This window comes from Ictalurus furcatus, chromosome 6 (genome assembly GCF_023375685.1).
Source record: "Ictalurus furcatus strain D&B chromosome 6, Billie_1.0, whole genome shotgun sequence".
Lineage (NCBI taxonomy): Eukaryota > Metazoa > Chordata > Actinopteri > Siluriformes > Ictaluridae > Ictalurus > Ictalurus furcatus.
Genome location: NC_071260.1, coordinates 7,230,385 through 7,245,265, shown reverse-complemented (window position 1 = coordinate 7,245,265; position 14,881 = coordinate 7,230,385). Strand labels below are relative to the sequence as shown.

General features: G+C 41.6%; 1 protein-coding gene across 4 annotated transcripts in view; it reads right to left on the bottom strand.

Annotated features, from left to right (window-relative positions):
* LOC128608566 (mitogen-activated protein kinase kinase kinase kinase 4) overlaps positions 1 to 14,881 on the bottom strand; it is an 80,639-nt gene that overhangs the window by 4,474 nt on the left and 61,284 nt on the right. For 2 of the 4 annotated variants that reach the window (XM_053626383.1, XM_053626384.1), the window contains 13 exons: positions 14,706 to 14,836; positions 12,523 to 12,617; positions 11,576 to 11,754; positions 11,315 to 11,417; positions 10,346 to 10,570; positions 9,386 to 9,497; positions 7,375 to 7,542; positions 6,891 to 7,034; positions 3,423 to 3,557; positions 1,779 to 1,879; positions 1,254 to 1,403; positions 977 to 1,136; positions 677 to 816 (listed from right to left, as the gene is read on the bottom strand). In XM_053626383.1, coding sequence (XP_053482358.1) covers positions 677 to 816; positions 977 to 1,136; positions 1,254 to 1,403; positions 1,779 to 1,879; positions 3,423 to 3,557; positions 6,891 to 7,034; positions 7,375 to 7,542; positions 9,386 to 9,497; positions 10,346 to 10,570; positions 11,315 to 11,417; positions 11,576 to 11,754; positions 12,523 to 12,617; positions 14,706 to 14,836 — 1,843 coding nt within the window. Of the gene's footprint in view, positions 1 to 676; positions 817 to 976; positions 1,137 to 1,253; positions 1,404 to 1,778; positions 1,880 to 3,422; positions 3,558 to 6,890; positions 7,035 to 7,374; positions 7,543 to 9,385; positions 9,498 to 10,345; positions 10,571 to 11,314; positions 11,418 to 11,575; positions 11,755 to 12,294; positions 12,618 to 14,705; positions 14,837 to 14,881 lie in introns of those variants that run through there. The other 2 variants (XM_053626385.1, XR_008386095.1) reach the window with 2 other exon arrangements.

The following is a 14,881-nucleotide window of genomic DNA, read 5'->3' as shown; positions in this document are numbered from 1 at the left end:
AGAGAGGGAGTGAATGAGTGAGAGCGTGAGTAAGAGAAAGAGTAAGCGAGAGAGTGAGAGTGAGAGAGAGTGAGTGAGAGAGAGCGTGAGTGAGTGAGTGAGAGAGAGTGAGTGAGTGTGAGTGAGAGAGAGTGTGATTGAGTGAGAGCGTGAGTGAGTGAGAGAGTGTGAGAGAGTGAGTAAGTCAGAGAGAGAGAGAGTGAGTGAGAGAGTGTGAGTGAGAGTGAGTGAGAGAGTGAGTGAGTGAGAGAGAGAGAGTGTGAGTGAAAGCGAGTGAGAGTGAGTGTGTGAGTGAGAGTGAGTGAGAGAGAGTGAGTGTGAGCGTGAGAGAGTCAGTGACAGAGAGAGAGTGTGAGAGAGTGAGTAAGTGAGAGAGAGAGAGTGTGAGTGAGATAGTGAGTGAGAGAGGGAGTGAATGAATGAGAGAGTGAGTAAGAGAAAGAGTGAGTGAGTGAGTGAGAGTGAGTGTGAGTGAATGAGAGAGTGAGTGAGTGAGTGTGAGTGAGAGAGGGAGTGAATGAGTGAGAGGGTGAGAGAGTGAGTGTGAGTGAGTGAGTGTGAGTGAGTGAGTGTGAGTGAATGAGAGAGTGAGTGAGTGAGAGAGAGAGAGTGAGTGAGTGTGAGTGAATGAGAGAGTGAGTGAGAGAGTGAGTGAGAGAGAGAGAACGAATCTCACCTTGTCATTGCGTTCACACAGGAACTTCAGCCTCTGAGCTCTCTTATGCATGAAAACTCCATCCAGGTGGCCGGTCTCTACAGAGCGAATCTCGATGGCCTTTTCTCCCCAGCCCATGATCTGGTTGGAGCGAATGTATGCTGAGAAAACAAAAAAAAGGAAATAAATGCTTTCACTTCTTTTGTTCCAAGTTGTGACAATACATCTATTTGATTCCAGTTTTTTACAAAAAACACTCGATCAATGTAATTTAATTAAAAACACCGCATTAGCACAAGGAGAAGTGTGTGTGTCACATACCCACAGAGGTGGGCATCTCTCCCCACTGTAGCACTACGTCCTTCGTGATGCGGCCATAGGTGTTGACGTACACGCCCTCGTCCTCGTAACACACAAGGAGCTCGATGCCATCTGTGTTTGGCAGAATGATTATGGCATGCGACTGAATACTGGTCTGGATCTAAACGCCGGGCAAGAGATCGAGTGCGAGAGTCAGAATGTGTGCGAATGTATGCACAGACATCAAAATATTAAAACCGTCACTATTCATTATGATTGCTTTTGTTCAGGCACGTACATGAGTGGGCAGGTAGATGTCATACACAGCTCCCGAGTCCACGTCCACGGCATGGAACCCTGAGAACGACCCGTAGATGACCTTTAACCTCTGACCTTCCTCTACCGTCAGGTCCACCAGGAGGGGCTTGTGTACCAGGTCACCAAATGACTGAGACAAAAGGGATTTATTATAATCATAGGTGAGAGCACTCATTTAAGCAAATGAATCCGATATACACTGTACTCAATTTAATTTGTTAAACCAATCCTGACTAATCTAAAACCGTGATTAATCAAGCAAACACCTGAAATACTGCATGCTCACAAAAAAGATTGAGTCTGACTGCAGTGGCTGAAGGGCAAGTCCATAAATCTGACTAAAACGTATAAGGGGAAGTGTAAAACTGATTGTAGCATATAGTGGGAATGTAACAAGTAAATCCTTTTTACTTGTACAATAAAGCACCACGTTTCCACAGGTAATAAATCAGAAAAAAAATTCTAAGAGTTAAACGACGTTGTGGTCAAATTTAATCTGACTGACCTTGAAAGCCATAAACTTGTGGTAGGGCTTCGGAGCCCAGGCGTACACCTCCACAGAGTTCTTCAGTGCAAGGACCAGGAACTTGATCCTTTCATATTTCACTGAAAATAAAAAAGTGAAAGAATAAGTGTAAAGGTGACAGATCTGCTGACATCTTACAAAAATACCTTCATGTGTCTATATCATATATTAGACATATCACATTAAACAAGGTTTTCTTACAGAATGCTTTATTTACCAAAAATGAACATCAGGCCAAGTGGACACTCACTGTAACTCTTTCTTTACTGGGTTTTATATCCCAGTTTAGATGTAGGGTCCTTGGTCTCTCAGTTCTTGCATGACAAGCACACTGATGTGTTATTAGCCAATCAACAGCCCCAATAATCCCTTTTCAGAAGTTTTCATTATCCATATTGAATAGGTCAGTGATGTTTGTAGAAATGCCTCTAATGGTAGGTATGTAATGGGTGTCAGAAAAATAAATCAACACACAATTTCAAAAAATGAAAGCCAAAGTAAAAGCGTACACTCGTACATAACACAAGAAACCCTTTATCAGTTGTGTTTATAAAACAGGGTATCTGCAGGTGTCAACACTTCACTTTTAATACTTTTTAATATCATTTTCAAGACATTTCCAAATAATTAAGACCTGCACATCACTTCAATCACGCGACACGATATATCAGCTATAATGTTCATGCATATACATCCATTTCTAGTTTAAGTTAACTATAGAGGGGTAAACTTCTATAGAGGTCAATGGGAGACCAGAGTAAATATCCTTTTTGCGTTACCATTTGCTCCAACAGTGAAAGAAAAAACATCCAGTATTTCCTTTCCACAGACAGACAGATGAAGTTGGTGTGGAGCGGCATTTATTGTGAACCGAGCCGCTCTAAAACACTGAGCCGCTCACAATCGGAGTGCAACACCGTCACATGGGTTTACCATCTCAAACAGCAATAAGCTGAAATAAAATTTAAATCCTCTTTTTACAGTGTCGGTTCGGTTGCATTTTTAAGACCTTTGAAACGTGAATTTAAGACATTTTAATGCTAATCAAGGCCTTGTTTTTACTCTAAGGAATCGAAGACATTTTAAGAGTTTTTAAGGACACCCTGTAAAAATTATAGTTGGTCCCTTCCGGTGGTCTTGATTTAATGTGCAAAAAGCCTGCTGTTAAACTACTTCTGTGAACTTAGTGTTTAATAATAATAATACTAATAATACATGCACATGAAAAACACCCGTCACCTCATCACCACAAAAGCAGCTAAAGTTACCTAGATCACTAGTCATCGGTAAACTATTCCAATGCAGCCAGGGTTATGTGGCTTGTTCTGCTAAAATCAGTGTTTTCTCTGCACATACTTTAAAAAAACTACGATACAATAATATTGATTATAGAAAACTAACACAGGCTGATCGACTTTAATGAACAAGTTAAACAAAAATCAATTTACTGAGTACATTCATGTCCTCTTCTCCATTCAACATCTCAGCTGTAGGTCACGCAATGGAAACCTTCAAACAACAAAATGTGACCAAAAGATAGCGTAATGCTAATCAGTAACGGTTTCTTGTTACCCTCGCTATCTGACAACAGTTCATCCATCTGAGGAGAAAGAGGGACCATACCGACTTTGTAGTGGACACACCCCTCCAGATCCCCTACGGTGGTCCACCCCTGCTTCTTCTCCACCTCCGGGTCATTGTGGAGAATCTTGTTCCTCAGCCAGGACAAGTAATACACCCGCAACTTATTCTTTTTCCCTAAAAAAGACAAGGTACAGAAGGAAAAGAGTCAGTGAGAGTCAGTGAAAAGCAGTAATGAGCAGATGTTCAGTGACCTTTGGAACAGTTTCTTATGGCTAAACTAAGACAAAATTTGAACCAAGAATTTTCTACTGCAGGACTGGAACACTGGACTGGCTAGTCGATTCACTCTGATTCAATAAAATGTCAAAGACAACTGATTATCCAGCAATTCTATATATATTTTAATCTATTTAATTAGTTGTCTAAAGTAAAACTTTTATGATATAACAGCCATGTAACCAATAACTCAAATCTACTCAAACATTCTGAAATGCCTGAATTGATTTTATAGTGATAGCATAATTCAATCACTACAACAAATGCTAATCATCTAGGCAATGATTTGAGCTCCCAATTGGCTAATTAGGGCCAAAATTTGGGAACAAATGATTGCACTGATACAGTGACTGAGAAACTGTTACTGGATTATCATCAAGCATGTCCACTTTCACATTCACAAAGACTCCTTACAGGAAAAAAAGGAGCTCCTGGTGGCACTAAAAGCGAGTTCTAAACCTGTCAAAAAGGTAGAGGTAGTCCAGAGGACATCTAAGCCACTAAGAGAAAATCAAAATCTGAAAGACAAGCGATTATGAGTGAACAGTACAGCCTGATACTGCAGCAGCCAAGCACCATCGGTATTATATAGGAGCAGGTCAGCCCAGCCCTTCCTTTATAAATAACTTAGTACAAGTTCCTCTCAGGAGATTCGTAGATAGGTTTAAGCAGACTTGTAGAGGCAAAGTAAGATTCTTGGTGAACAGTGTCTCAGAGTTTTAGATTGATTACAAAATACTAATAACAACCTATAAAGCGTTGAATAGTGTCGTGAAGCATACCCAAGTTAACTTTTGGTCTTTTATGACCCCACCATACGTTGGAGACCCTGTCTACACTTTGCACACAAAGTACATCTTCTTAAACAACCACAAGACAACAGCATACCTGTTCTAAAACCCACACTATTTCTCTCTCTTCCTCTCTCTTTCTGTTTCGACTCGAGCTACATGTGTTCCTCCTGCTGCCTGACGAGATGCCTGTGACCCTGACTCTTTCTACCTTCTGGCTGTCCCATACTGATGCTCTACTTCTGCTTGGAGGCTCCTCCATCTGAGAATCACTTGCAGCTCTTGCTGAGGACTGCCATGAGATTGCTGTGGATAGAACACCATGAATACCATAAAAATGGCTATGGATCGTTTCACTTGGATAACCTAAAGATTCCACTTCTGAAAACAGGGACAATATAGATTTAAAGTTAAAAATTTGGTGCACTTTCACTTCCGGTGAAGAGGATGGGTTCCTCTCAACATTTCTTCCTCATGTTGTCTCTGGGCTTTTCGTTGTCACAGTCAGCCCTTGCTTGATCATTAGGGATCTTAATCTAAAGCTGCTTTGTGACTATACCTAGCAGAGGTATTAGCAGATACCAGCTTGCAGAGGTATTCGCTGACATTTTTAACCTCTCACTAGAGCATGCTGGGGTTCCCACCTGTCTTAAGTCAGCCATAATTGTCCCAATGCCCAAGAAAACAGCAGTGAACAGTCTGAATGATTATCGTCCAGTTGCCCTAACCCACATCAGTATGAAATGTTTTGAGAGGATGATTCTCACTCATTAAGGCTGTCATCCCTGCTGACCTGGACCAACATCAGTTCACATAACAGCTCTTCACACAGCCCTCACACATCTGGATCAAACAAACACATATATGAGGATGTTGTTTGTTGATTTTTGTTCAGCCTTTAATACCATCATTAATCACAAACTTGGACCTGGGCTTGGACAGTTCACTGAGCTTATGGATACTGGACCTCCTAAGTAACAGACCTCAAAACTCTCAGGATGGGAGGCTGCACTTCGTCAACTTTCAATCCTGGATATGGGAGCGCCACAGGAGTGTGTCCTCAGCCCTCTCCTTTACACACTCTTCACATATGACTGCTCTCCTATTCACCCCTCCAACACCATCATTAAATCTGCAGGCAATACTACCATAGTAGGACTGATAACGCATAATCACGAAACAGCCTAGAGGGACGAGGTTCAACATCTGGTGAATCAGCGCTTATACGGTCAGTTAACATCTTTCACCAGGTGAAGAGGGCCTAGCAAAGACTCTTCTTCCTTAGGAAGTTAAGGCCCCACCTCCCACAACGGCTGATTACTGTAGTTTCTACCAGGCCACCATTGAGAGCTTATTGATCTACTGTTGTACTGTGTGGTATGGCAGCTGTACTGCAGAAAACAGGAAAGATCTACAACGTGCGGTGAAAGCAGCACAGTGAATAATTGGGACCCGTCTCATATTCCTGACAGCCATATACACTGGCCGACGTAAAAAGAAAGCCAGTTATATTACAAAAGACCCAAGACATAGAACAATTAAAACCAACACAAACAGGTTAAAGAACAGCTTCTATCCTAGAGCTGTAAACTCTACCCCCTAACCCCTCCCATTCCTACATGCACTCGTCACTTTTGTATTTATTATTTTACTAGTAGGTTTTTAGGACTATTTTTAGTGTTTTTTTTTTAATTGTATTTATTATTGTTAATTTAATAGACATCGTTTGAGGAGCTACTTAACAAATTTTCGTTGTTTTTTGACAGACAAACATCAAATCAATCAAACAATGTCCACTGTTAAAAGTGTTACATAAACAAAACGTAACGGAATTTAACGAACCCTAAAGCCAAAAAATGTGTGACTGCATCACATGCTAAATTTGGCTTTCATTTCCCATCAATGAAGGACTGTGACAAGTTATTTCTTTATAATGCCTAATCTTTTATCTTAAGATTTGGTCTTGAGATGTCAGTTCCTAATCATCACTTTAAAAACAACACTTAGTGACTTATGTAATGGAATCAGTTTGTGTGTGTAAATCGACACATGCTGCGGTGTGCATGAGCGTGGCACGGTTTGCTCAATTTCCTTAGGAGCTGGGAAGTTGTAATATGCTTTAGCAATTCTTTCCTCATATCATAAAAACTGGTACAGTGTGAACTCTGCGGTGTGGCAAAAAAAACAAAACAACGGAAACATAAAAGTGTCATCATCTTTCTCAAGTGCATTTATACACTGCCATGCACGCACACATTCTAAGATTGCACAAACAAAGTAAAAATACTGATACGTGCTTGTTTTCCCCCCACATAGAACACAAGGCACACCATACCATGTCTGGTTACACTTAAACTGCTGGAGAAAAACTTCAATTCATTCTTTATTGAGCCTGTAAATAATCAACCAGCTGAAAGAGGTAAGACAATGAGAAGGGTACCTGATATGGTCACCAACACGTTTAATCCCTCCAGGACATCCATTTGCTGAAAGCGCCTGCGGTTGATGAGGGGATAGACCTTCCCCTGACCGCTACGATCAAGCAGCATCAGACCACTCTCTGTCCCGACCAGCAGATTCACACCTGTTAGGGAAAAGGTGAAGAATGGAAAACGAGCAATCTTACATAGTACTTTACAAAGTTAAACCGACTGACAAAGCGTTCAGTCAGATCAGACTACATCACAAAGCAAGCTACTAATCAGACATTAATTTCAGATGGTATTTGGCTACATGCATCTAAACTCAGCCATTTATGGCAATGAAATCCATTTATGCACATACATACATACACAAACTAAAAATAACAAGCAGTCTTATTACTGGTGCTGTATGAGAGTTTATTCACAAACGATCAGTTTAAGCAGGATGGAGGTCTGCTTTACACTCTGTGTGCACTGTGCGTGTGTGAACACAATATTCACCCCACAGAGCAGCACACAGGATCTCGGAGTTGAACCTCTTCTTGTATTTGCGGATCTCCGGCGTGTCACTCTGTGGCCGAGTGTTAACCGGGTTCACGTTCACCACGGAGCCCTTGCGTGACGCATCCTGCCTCAGCGCCTCCTGCAGCCTTGCGTCATTCCCGTAACCTACGGAACCAAAAGGTCAAACGCAAACGAATACAGCTCATGCTGCAGATCAGCGCTATTAACAAACCACTCCACAACTAATGATGGGAAGGAATCGTCTGTTAATCAAAGGCTAGTACAGATTAGAGTTCTATACAAATGCTTAACAGACCTGTTACTGCATGAATAAGGATGTCTTATCCTTTTTTTCACGAAGAAACAACTGTTCTTTGGTTTATAATAATTTGCTTGTTCTGTTTGCTGCATTTCAGGACAATCAATGATGGGGTCTGCCGCAGCAGTACAATTTCATCATACTGTGTATTTTGATAAAGATTTAGACTTATTTTAATATTCAGCTGTCAAATAATCACCAGGTACAATTTGCCTACATTTATCTCATATAATTTTAAAATCTTACAGTAAAACGTCTTCACGTTGTCAGTGCTTGGTTCAAGGTGAGGCACTGGGGAATGTACGTTTGGTGAAGGTGAGGTGTGTGCGCAGGGATGTTCACGAATATCCACTGGTGCCCGTCATCGTTACAATTCAGGTGCAAAAACGTATAGTGGAGGTGGCAGTTAGTCCTTGCATCACCAATCCACTGATCCTGGGAACCACTTGGCCGGGTTTTAAGACATTAGCGAAAGAAATGTTTGTGCATGGGCCTTGAAGTAATGAGAGACAGTGTGGAATGTGCACAGCATTGGCTGGGGAGGCAGTGCCAGGCCCTTCGACGTCAGCTCCAGGTCAGGGGTACACAGAGTGAGGAGTGCCCCACTTCTCACTTCGCATCTCTGGGATACCCCCTTGGAGCAGCTGCACGATGAGACCCTCAGGCACACCTTCGAGCAAGTGAGAGTAATCGATGGGCGTGCTCCCACCCCTATTTTTCAATTATTAAAGAAGGTTAATATCAAGTGACGCAGAACACTCAAATCAGAGAGGAAATGACCCAACTGTTGGTCCCAAAGAGCCGTCGCGAAATGTTATTCCAGGGGGCTCATTATAATCCCATGGCTGAGCACTTAGGGCAGGATAGAACACTAAACTGTCTAATGGCTCGGTTTTATTGATCGGGCATTCATGGCGATGTTAGCAGGTGGTGAGCAGCATGTCAGGAATGTCAGCTGGTGAATGCGCTGGACACCCATTAGAGTGGACTGCACGAGGGCAACACGATATCCGAAAGCAGATGCATGAAATTGGGATAAGTGGCTAGAGCCCCAGTTATTTGCAGTATGAGAAGTCCTGCAAGCCTCCCAAAGGGTTTTCCCCGTTCGAGAAGGTGAGTGGTAAGGAATGCACACCTGCGTGGGATTCAATTAATGAGTGAGTCTGTTTGCAGTGAGCTGAGGCGAGGATAAGAAAGAGAGAGAGAGAGAGAGAGAGAGAGAGAGAGAGAGAGAGAGAGGGGTCTCTATAGAGACATCTAGGTCGACATTTCTGTATTATAAATTCTTTATTGTAATATTTTGATATTTGCCTTGGAAAACTGCTTTTTCTTAGCGTATTCAATACTCTTTTCTTGTGTCATTCCACTTTATAACACACAACTTTATCTATGGACTTCAATGTTGTGAATTCTTTGATATTTCCGGATTTCTTGAATTAATACTTATTTCCCCCCACTGTGTGTGTGTGTGTGTGTGTGTGTGTGTGTGTGTGTGTATATATATATATATATATATATATATATATATATATATATATATATATATATATATATATATATATATATACATATTCTTTGTTTAGACAGCTTATGTTCACTACTGTTATTGTTCCAGCGTGATTCTGCACACATTGATTGCTTCTCCTATTCCTCAGTGGAAAGTGAGTGCGTCACAGTGACTCAACTCACCCACGTTGTTGAGAGCGCTGCCGGTTGACGGAGAGACTTGGAGCAGGCGCGGGTCAATGAAAGGAGTGAAGGAGGAGGAGGACTTGTGCTTCTGCATTGTGGCGGACTGTGACTGGACATCAAAAAACAGCGGAAAAATAGATACAAGCATATGTTCAGTGCATGTAAACATTTAGTAATTATACTAAATACGGCAACATAAGTCGCCATGTGATCTTGCTGGAAGATGCAGACGAGAATGATAAATATCGACACAATGCTGCAGTCTAAACATGCAGTCACACGGGTATAACATAGTAATATACATATTAGAGATGTATAATTAAATGTTTTAGTTTACAACTTGTAAAGTAAACTAATCCAGAGATGTCTTGTATTCGATCCAGAATTTATGTAGCTCTCCAGAAGTTACTACGCATAAATTTCATTGATGGTCATTTTATATTATTTGATTTAATGTGAACCAGAAAACCATACACTACACACATACAAAATAAAAATTCATGATGGTCTCAGTGGTGGTTAAAAGACAAAACTTGACATGCAGGCGACAAACACAAGGGGAAAAACATTTGCAAAGAAACAGAAAATAACATTCAAATGTGTGTTAAAAAGATGATATAATTGAGGCTGTGTAAAGGAAATACATGTGCTGGATTACAGTTTCATGTGTCGGCTACATGTGAATTAAAGTATTGTAAAGAATGATGAAAGATCATTATGCCATAAGGACTTGTTAGGCAGAGGCGCATTTCATTTTTCCTAGAGGAGGTGTTAAGAGCCATGTGGTCAGTGTTTAGTATGAAGCGAACATCTAGACTCACCACCATCACTAAGAGAGGAAGAAGATGAGGGAGAGAGAACTACACTACAGGGTCCTCATTGTTATTCTCAAGCCATCTATAAGGGGAAGTTATCCAAGATGTTAATCAGCCAGGACAGACGAGTGCACTGACATACCTCCATAGGGCAGGGCAGCCTGTCCGGGGTAGCAAGAGGGGACAGGGCAGGACTGCTGTGGCATGAGGACGTGGAGGAGGGGGTGGAAGGGCAGGAAGATGGGGGCGAGGGCTGACTCTGCTGGAGCAGGTCGGGCAAGAGGTGAATTCGGCCCGAATAGCCATTCCGGTCACTAAAGCTCGAGGCCGATGTGGGCACTGGGTGCTTTTTTACATCACCTGCGCTCTGGAATTGAGAAGAGGCTGATTGTCTGTGGAGGTCTGGGCACTGAGAGGAGCCAGCTGATAATAAGCGAGTGGAAATTCCTAAAATGTGGCTCATCACAAATGTGGAATGTTTTAATCCAACTAAATCAGACATTCTTTGGAGAAAAGATGATGACTGCTTAAACCAAACAACAACGTGTGATTATTTAATAGAAAACAAAAGCTATTTTTTAATAATTTATGTATGGAACATATAACTTCAGTGAATAAAGTCTAATACATAATGAAGGCAGTTTAATATGAACATTAAACATACGCTAGGTAAATTCTATAGCAGTAATTGCACTGTCTAATATATAATAAAGCATATATACAAGTAACAAAGTAATAAAGTAATTTGAGATTAATCATCTTGGGCAGAGCAGCTAAAAAAAATTGTAGGGTGACGTGTGAAGAGAAAAACTGGACGATTCCATCAGATTCTGATTATGACTATGGGCTAATATAAACTTTGGGCATCAAGGGAAAATACTAGAACACAAATAACAAAACACAAAAACACATCAACATAATGTAAAGAAATGGATATGAAATAAATAATGCTAAAATATGGCAGGTGTCAACAACAGTGGTTTAGAGTTTAAGTTAAATAAGGCTGTGGAGATGTGAGAGCATTCTGCGGCCATGGTGTATGTAGTGACATCTCATAGTGTCACAAAGTTTGTCCAAACAACTTTCTCAGCTTCATGCATGTATGAATCACCTGTCGCACAACTAGAGTGCTGTCTTTGCACGGGGTGGAGGAGGCATCATCATCTTCATGGACAACCATCGTCTTCACGGACTCCGTCTCACCGTTGCTTAGTCTGGACGAGTTATCAGACAAATAATTAACATCATTAATACCATATTTATAATTATTACAGAAAACAGTTATACTAAAAACGAGCACTGGATATGTAGTGTTAACTAGCGGCGGCTGTTCTTTCAGCTAGTGATGAAAACGTGTTCTGGGTGTTCCCACCCTCCACGCGAGTCCTCCGGGCCTGAGGTAGACTCCTCTCCTGCCTCCTGATCCACCTCTTCATCATCCTCATCGTCGGTGGTTCCCGAGTCATCGCTAGAGGAAGAGTAATCGGTGACCTTGTGTGGTGGTCTCACATCCTCCACAGCACGCAACTCTTTGGCCAGTGCTGTCAAATCCTACAGTTGAGTAGCCATGAGTTAAACACAGACAGGACACAGTGTACAACTCTTCAAATCCGTTCAAGCGCTTGCGTTTCACTCTTTTGTTGCTCTCTCATCAATCTTTAAATAGATTATCTTGCATTATGTCATCAGTAACAATAAACTGCTCATTTTCTCTTTGCTTTGCTCTTTCTTAATTTTCTCTTTGCTCTCCCATCATAAAATGTGTTAGTAGCCATTCAGGGTTAAGCGTTGAGTTTGACAGAGGGTGACAAAGAGACAAGCAAAAAAACAAAAGAAATAATCGGAGCACATGATTGACAGCTTCGAATAAGGGCACCCAGTTCACTGGTTAGTCAGCCTGTATGAACACGAGCAGTCTGAGAACAGGAAGTGATCAGAAAGTGTTAATGCAGTTAAACAATGCCAAGTCAACAACACGACCCCGAGAGAGAGAGAGTATGGATTGTTAGCAGAAGACGAGCCATTAGTAAGTCGGTTAATCAGACGTGAGATCCTTGCTCAAGGTTCGAGATGTGACCGGATCATGCTTACCACTTCAGCCTATAAGAGCCACACCAGAGGATTGGAGAAAGACCCCACAGTCCATAGCAGTTCATCACAGACAAACATGAGGAAAAAAAACAAAACACCAAGCTGTTCCAAAAGAGAAATCAGACTGCAAACCAGCCCCTATTCAAGAAGCTTGGAATTCCCAAACACACACAATCACTAAGCTTCACACACACACAAACTTCCACACTCCTTTGCTACAGCTCTCACCGCCGGACGCCCAAGCCGAGCTACATCCTTCTTCTCCTCTGCTTTTTTCACCGCGTGCTCCGGCCACTGTTGAGAGCCCTCGGACTTAGAAGAGGCTGCAGAAAGAGATACATGAGTTGAAGACTGGGCACATTGCTGCTGAGCCGTTCCCAACACATTCTCTAAACTTTACAACCAATCAAATGCTGAATGCTACACTTACTACCAATCGAGTGTTTCTGTCTCAGACATTAGGTGAGCATATTTAGGGAAAAGATATGTACAGCCTCCTCTAAACATATTGGAACAGCAAGGCCAATGCGTTTTTTAAATTTTTTTAATACACTGAAGACATTTGGGTTTGAGATCAAAAGATGAATGAGAAGATGGATCATAATTTCAGCTTTCAATTCCTGATATTTACATCTAGACATGTTGAACAGTTTGCAACATGGCTCCTTTGGTGACAGACCATCCAGTTTTTAGGTGAGCAAAAATATTGGAACAGATGGTCTTAAAGTAAATTCAAGTAAGTAACACTTAATATTTTCTTGCAATAACTGCATCAAGTCTGAGACTCGTTGACATCACCAAACATTCTTCTTTTGTGATGCGGTTTTCAGGCTTTTACCACAGCTTCTTTCAGTTGTTGCTTCAGGGGGGTTTCTCCCTTCAGTCTCCTCTTCAGGAGGAGAAACGTTGCTCAATTGGGTTAAGGTCTGGTGATTGACTTGGCCAGTCTACAACCTTCCACTTTTCCCCCTGATGAAGTCCTGTGTTGTATCAGATCATTGTCTTGCTGCATGATGAAGTTCCTTCTGATTAATGTGGACACATTTCTCTATAAACTGGCAGACAAAATGTTCCTGTAAACTTCTGAATTCAATCTGCTGCTACCATCATGAGTTCCATCATCAATAAAGATTAGTGAGTCTGTTCTAGAAGCAGTCATGCAAGCCCAAGCCATGACACTACCTCCACCATGTTTCACACATGAGCTTGTATTTTTTGGATCATTGGCAGATCATTTCTTTCTCCACACTTTGCCCACTTCATCACTTCGGTACAGGTTAATCTTGGTTCCAGAACTTTTGTGGATCATCTCTGTATTTCTTTGTGAATTCCGATCTGGCTTTCTGATTCTTACTGCTGATGAGTAGTTTGCATCTTGTGGTATGTCCTCTATATTTATGCTCTCAAAGTCTTCTTCAAACAGTGGATTGTGATACTTTCACCCCTGCCCTGTGGAAGTTGTTGGTGAGGTCACTGACTGTTGTTTTTGGGTTTTTCTTCACAGCTCTCATTGCTAGTCATCAGCCGTTGTTGTTTTCCTTGGCCGACCTGTTCCATGTCTAGTTGTTAGTACACCAGTGGTTGATTTCTTTTTCAGGACAATCCAAATAGTTGATTTCTATTTTCTATGCCCCATGTTTGTGCAATGGCACTGAATGAATTTCCCTCATCTCAGCTTCAACATGGCCTGCTTTTATCCCATAGACAGCTCTCTAATCTTTGTGTTGGTTCATCCATTTTAACAACAAACGCAATGGTCAGAGGTGAAACCCAGGACCAAACCAAGAGTAGACATTCAGAGCTAGTAACTGTTTAAACAATCAATCTAACAAGACACACCTGGGTAACAAAAATCAGTTACATGTCTGATATTCCAATATTTTTAATAACTTGAAAAGTAGGTGGATTCAGACAAAAGGCGTTGTTTAACATGTCTAGATGTAAATATCAGAAAACGAAAGCAGAAATTCTGATCTATTGTCTCATATTCATCTATCCATCTCTAACCCAAATGTCTTCAGTGTATAGGAAAAAAACCAAAAACAATGGCCTTGTCCTTTCAATACTTTCAGAGGAGACTGTACAGTCTACTTGCTCAGTAAATAGCATGTTGGTTCATCCTTGTTCAGATAAAACAGATAACCCATGTAATTGCTCACTCTCGGCTCCCAACACACTTGCACTCAGGGCTGCTGGGAGCTGAGACAGCGTGTGCATGTCATGAAAGTATGTGCATGATGCCTGCACTTGTTCAAAGATTGAAACATGCAGAAGAATAATTTGGCCCTTGTAATAGCCGAACGGCTTAGGATTCCAACAGCAAAACTGAAAACGAATAACATTTTCCTAATCTGGTAGATCTGCCTTTTTTTAATAACTGATCCTGTGTTTTTGTGTCTGTGTGTACTCACTGCGTGGTCTGAATCTCTCTCCTGACCCAGTGTTGGAGTTGCTGGATGTGGAACTAGACCCTGATGAGCTGCTGCTGGGTCTGGGAGCCATCCTCTCTACCCGCTCCCAGAGCAATCGCGGATCAGCGTTACTACGGAGACAGGTACGAGCGTGTGATCTCTACACAACCACATGC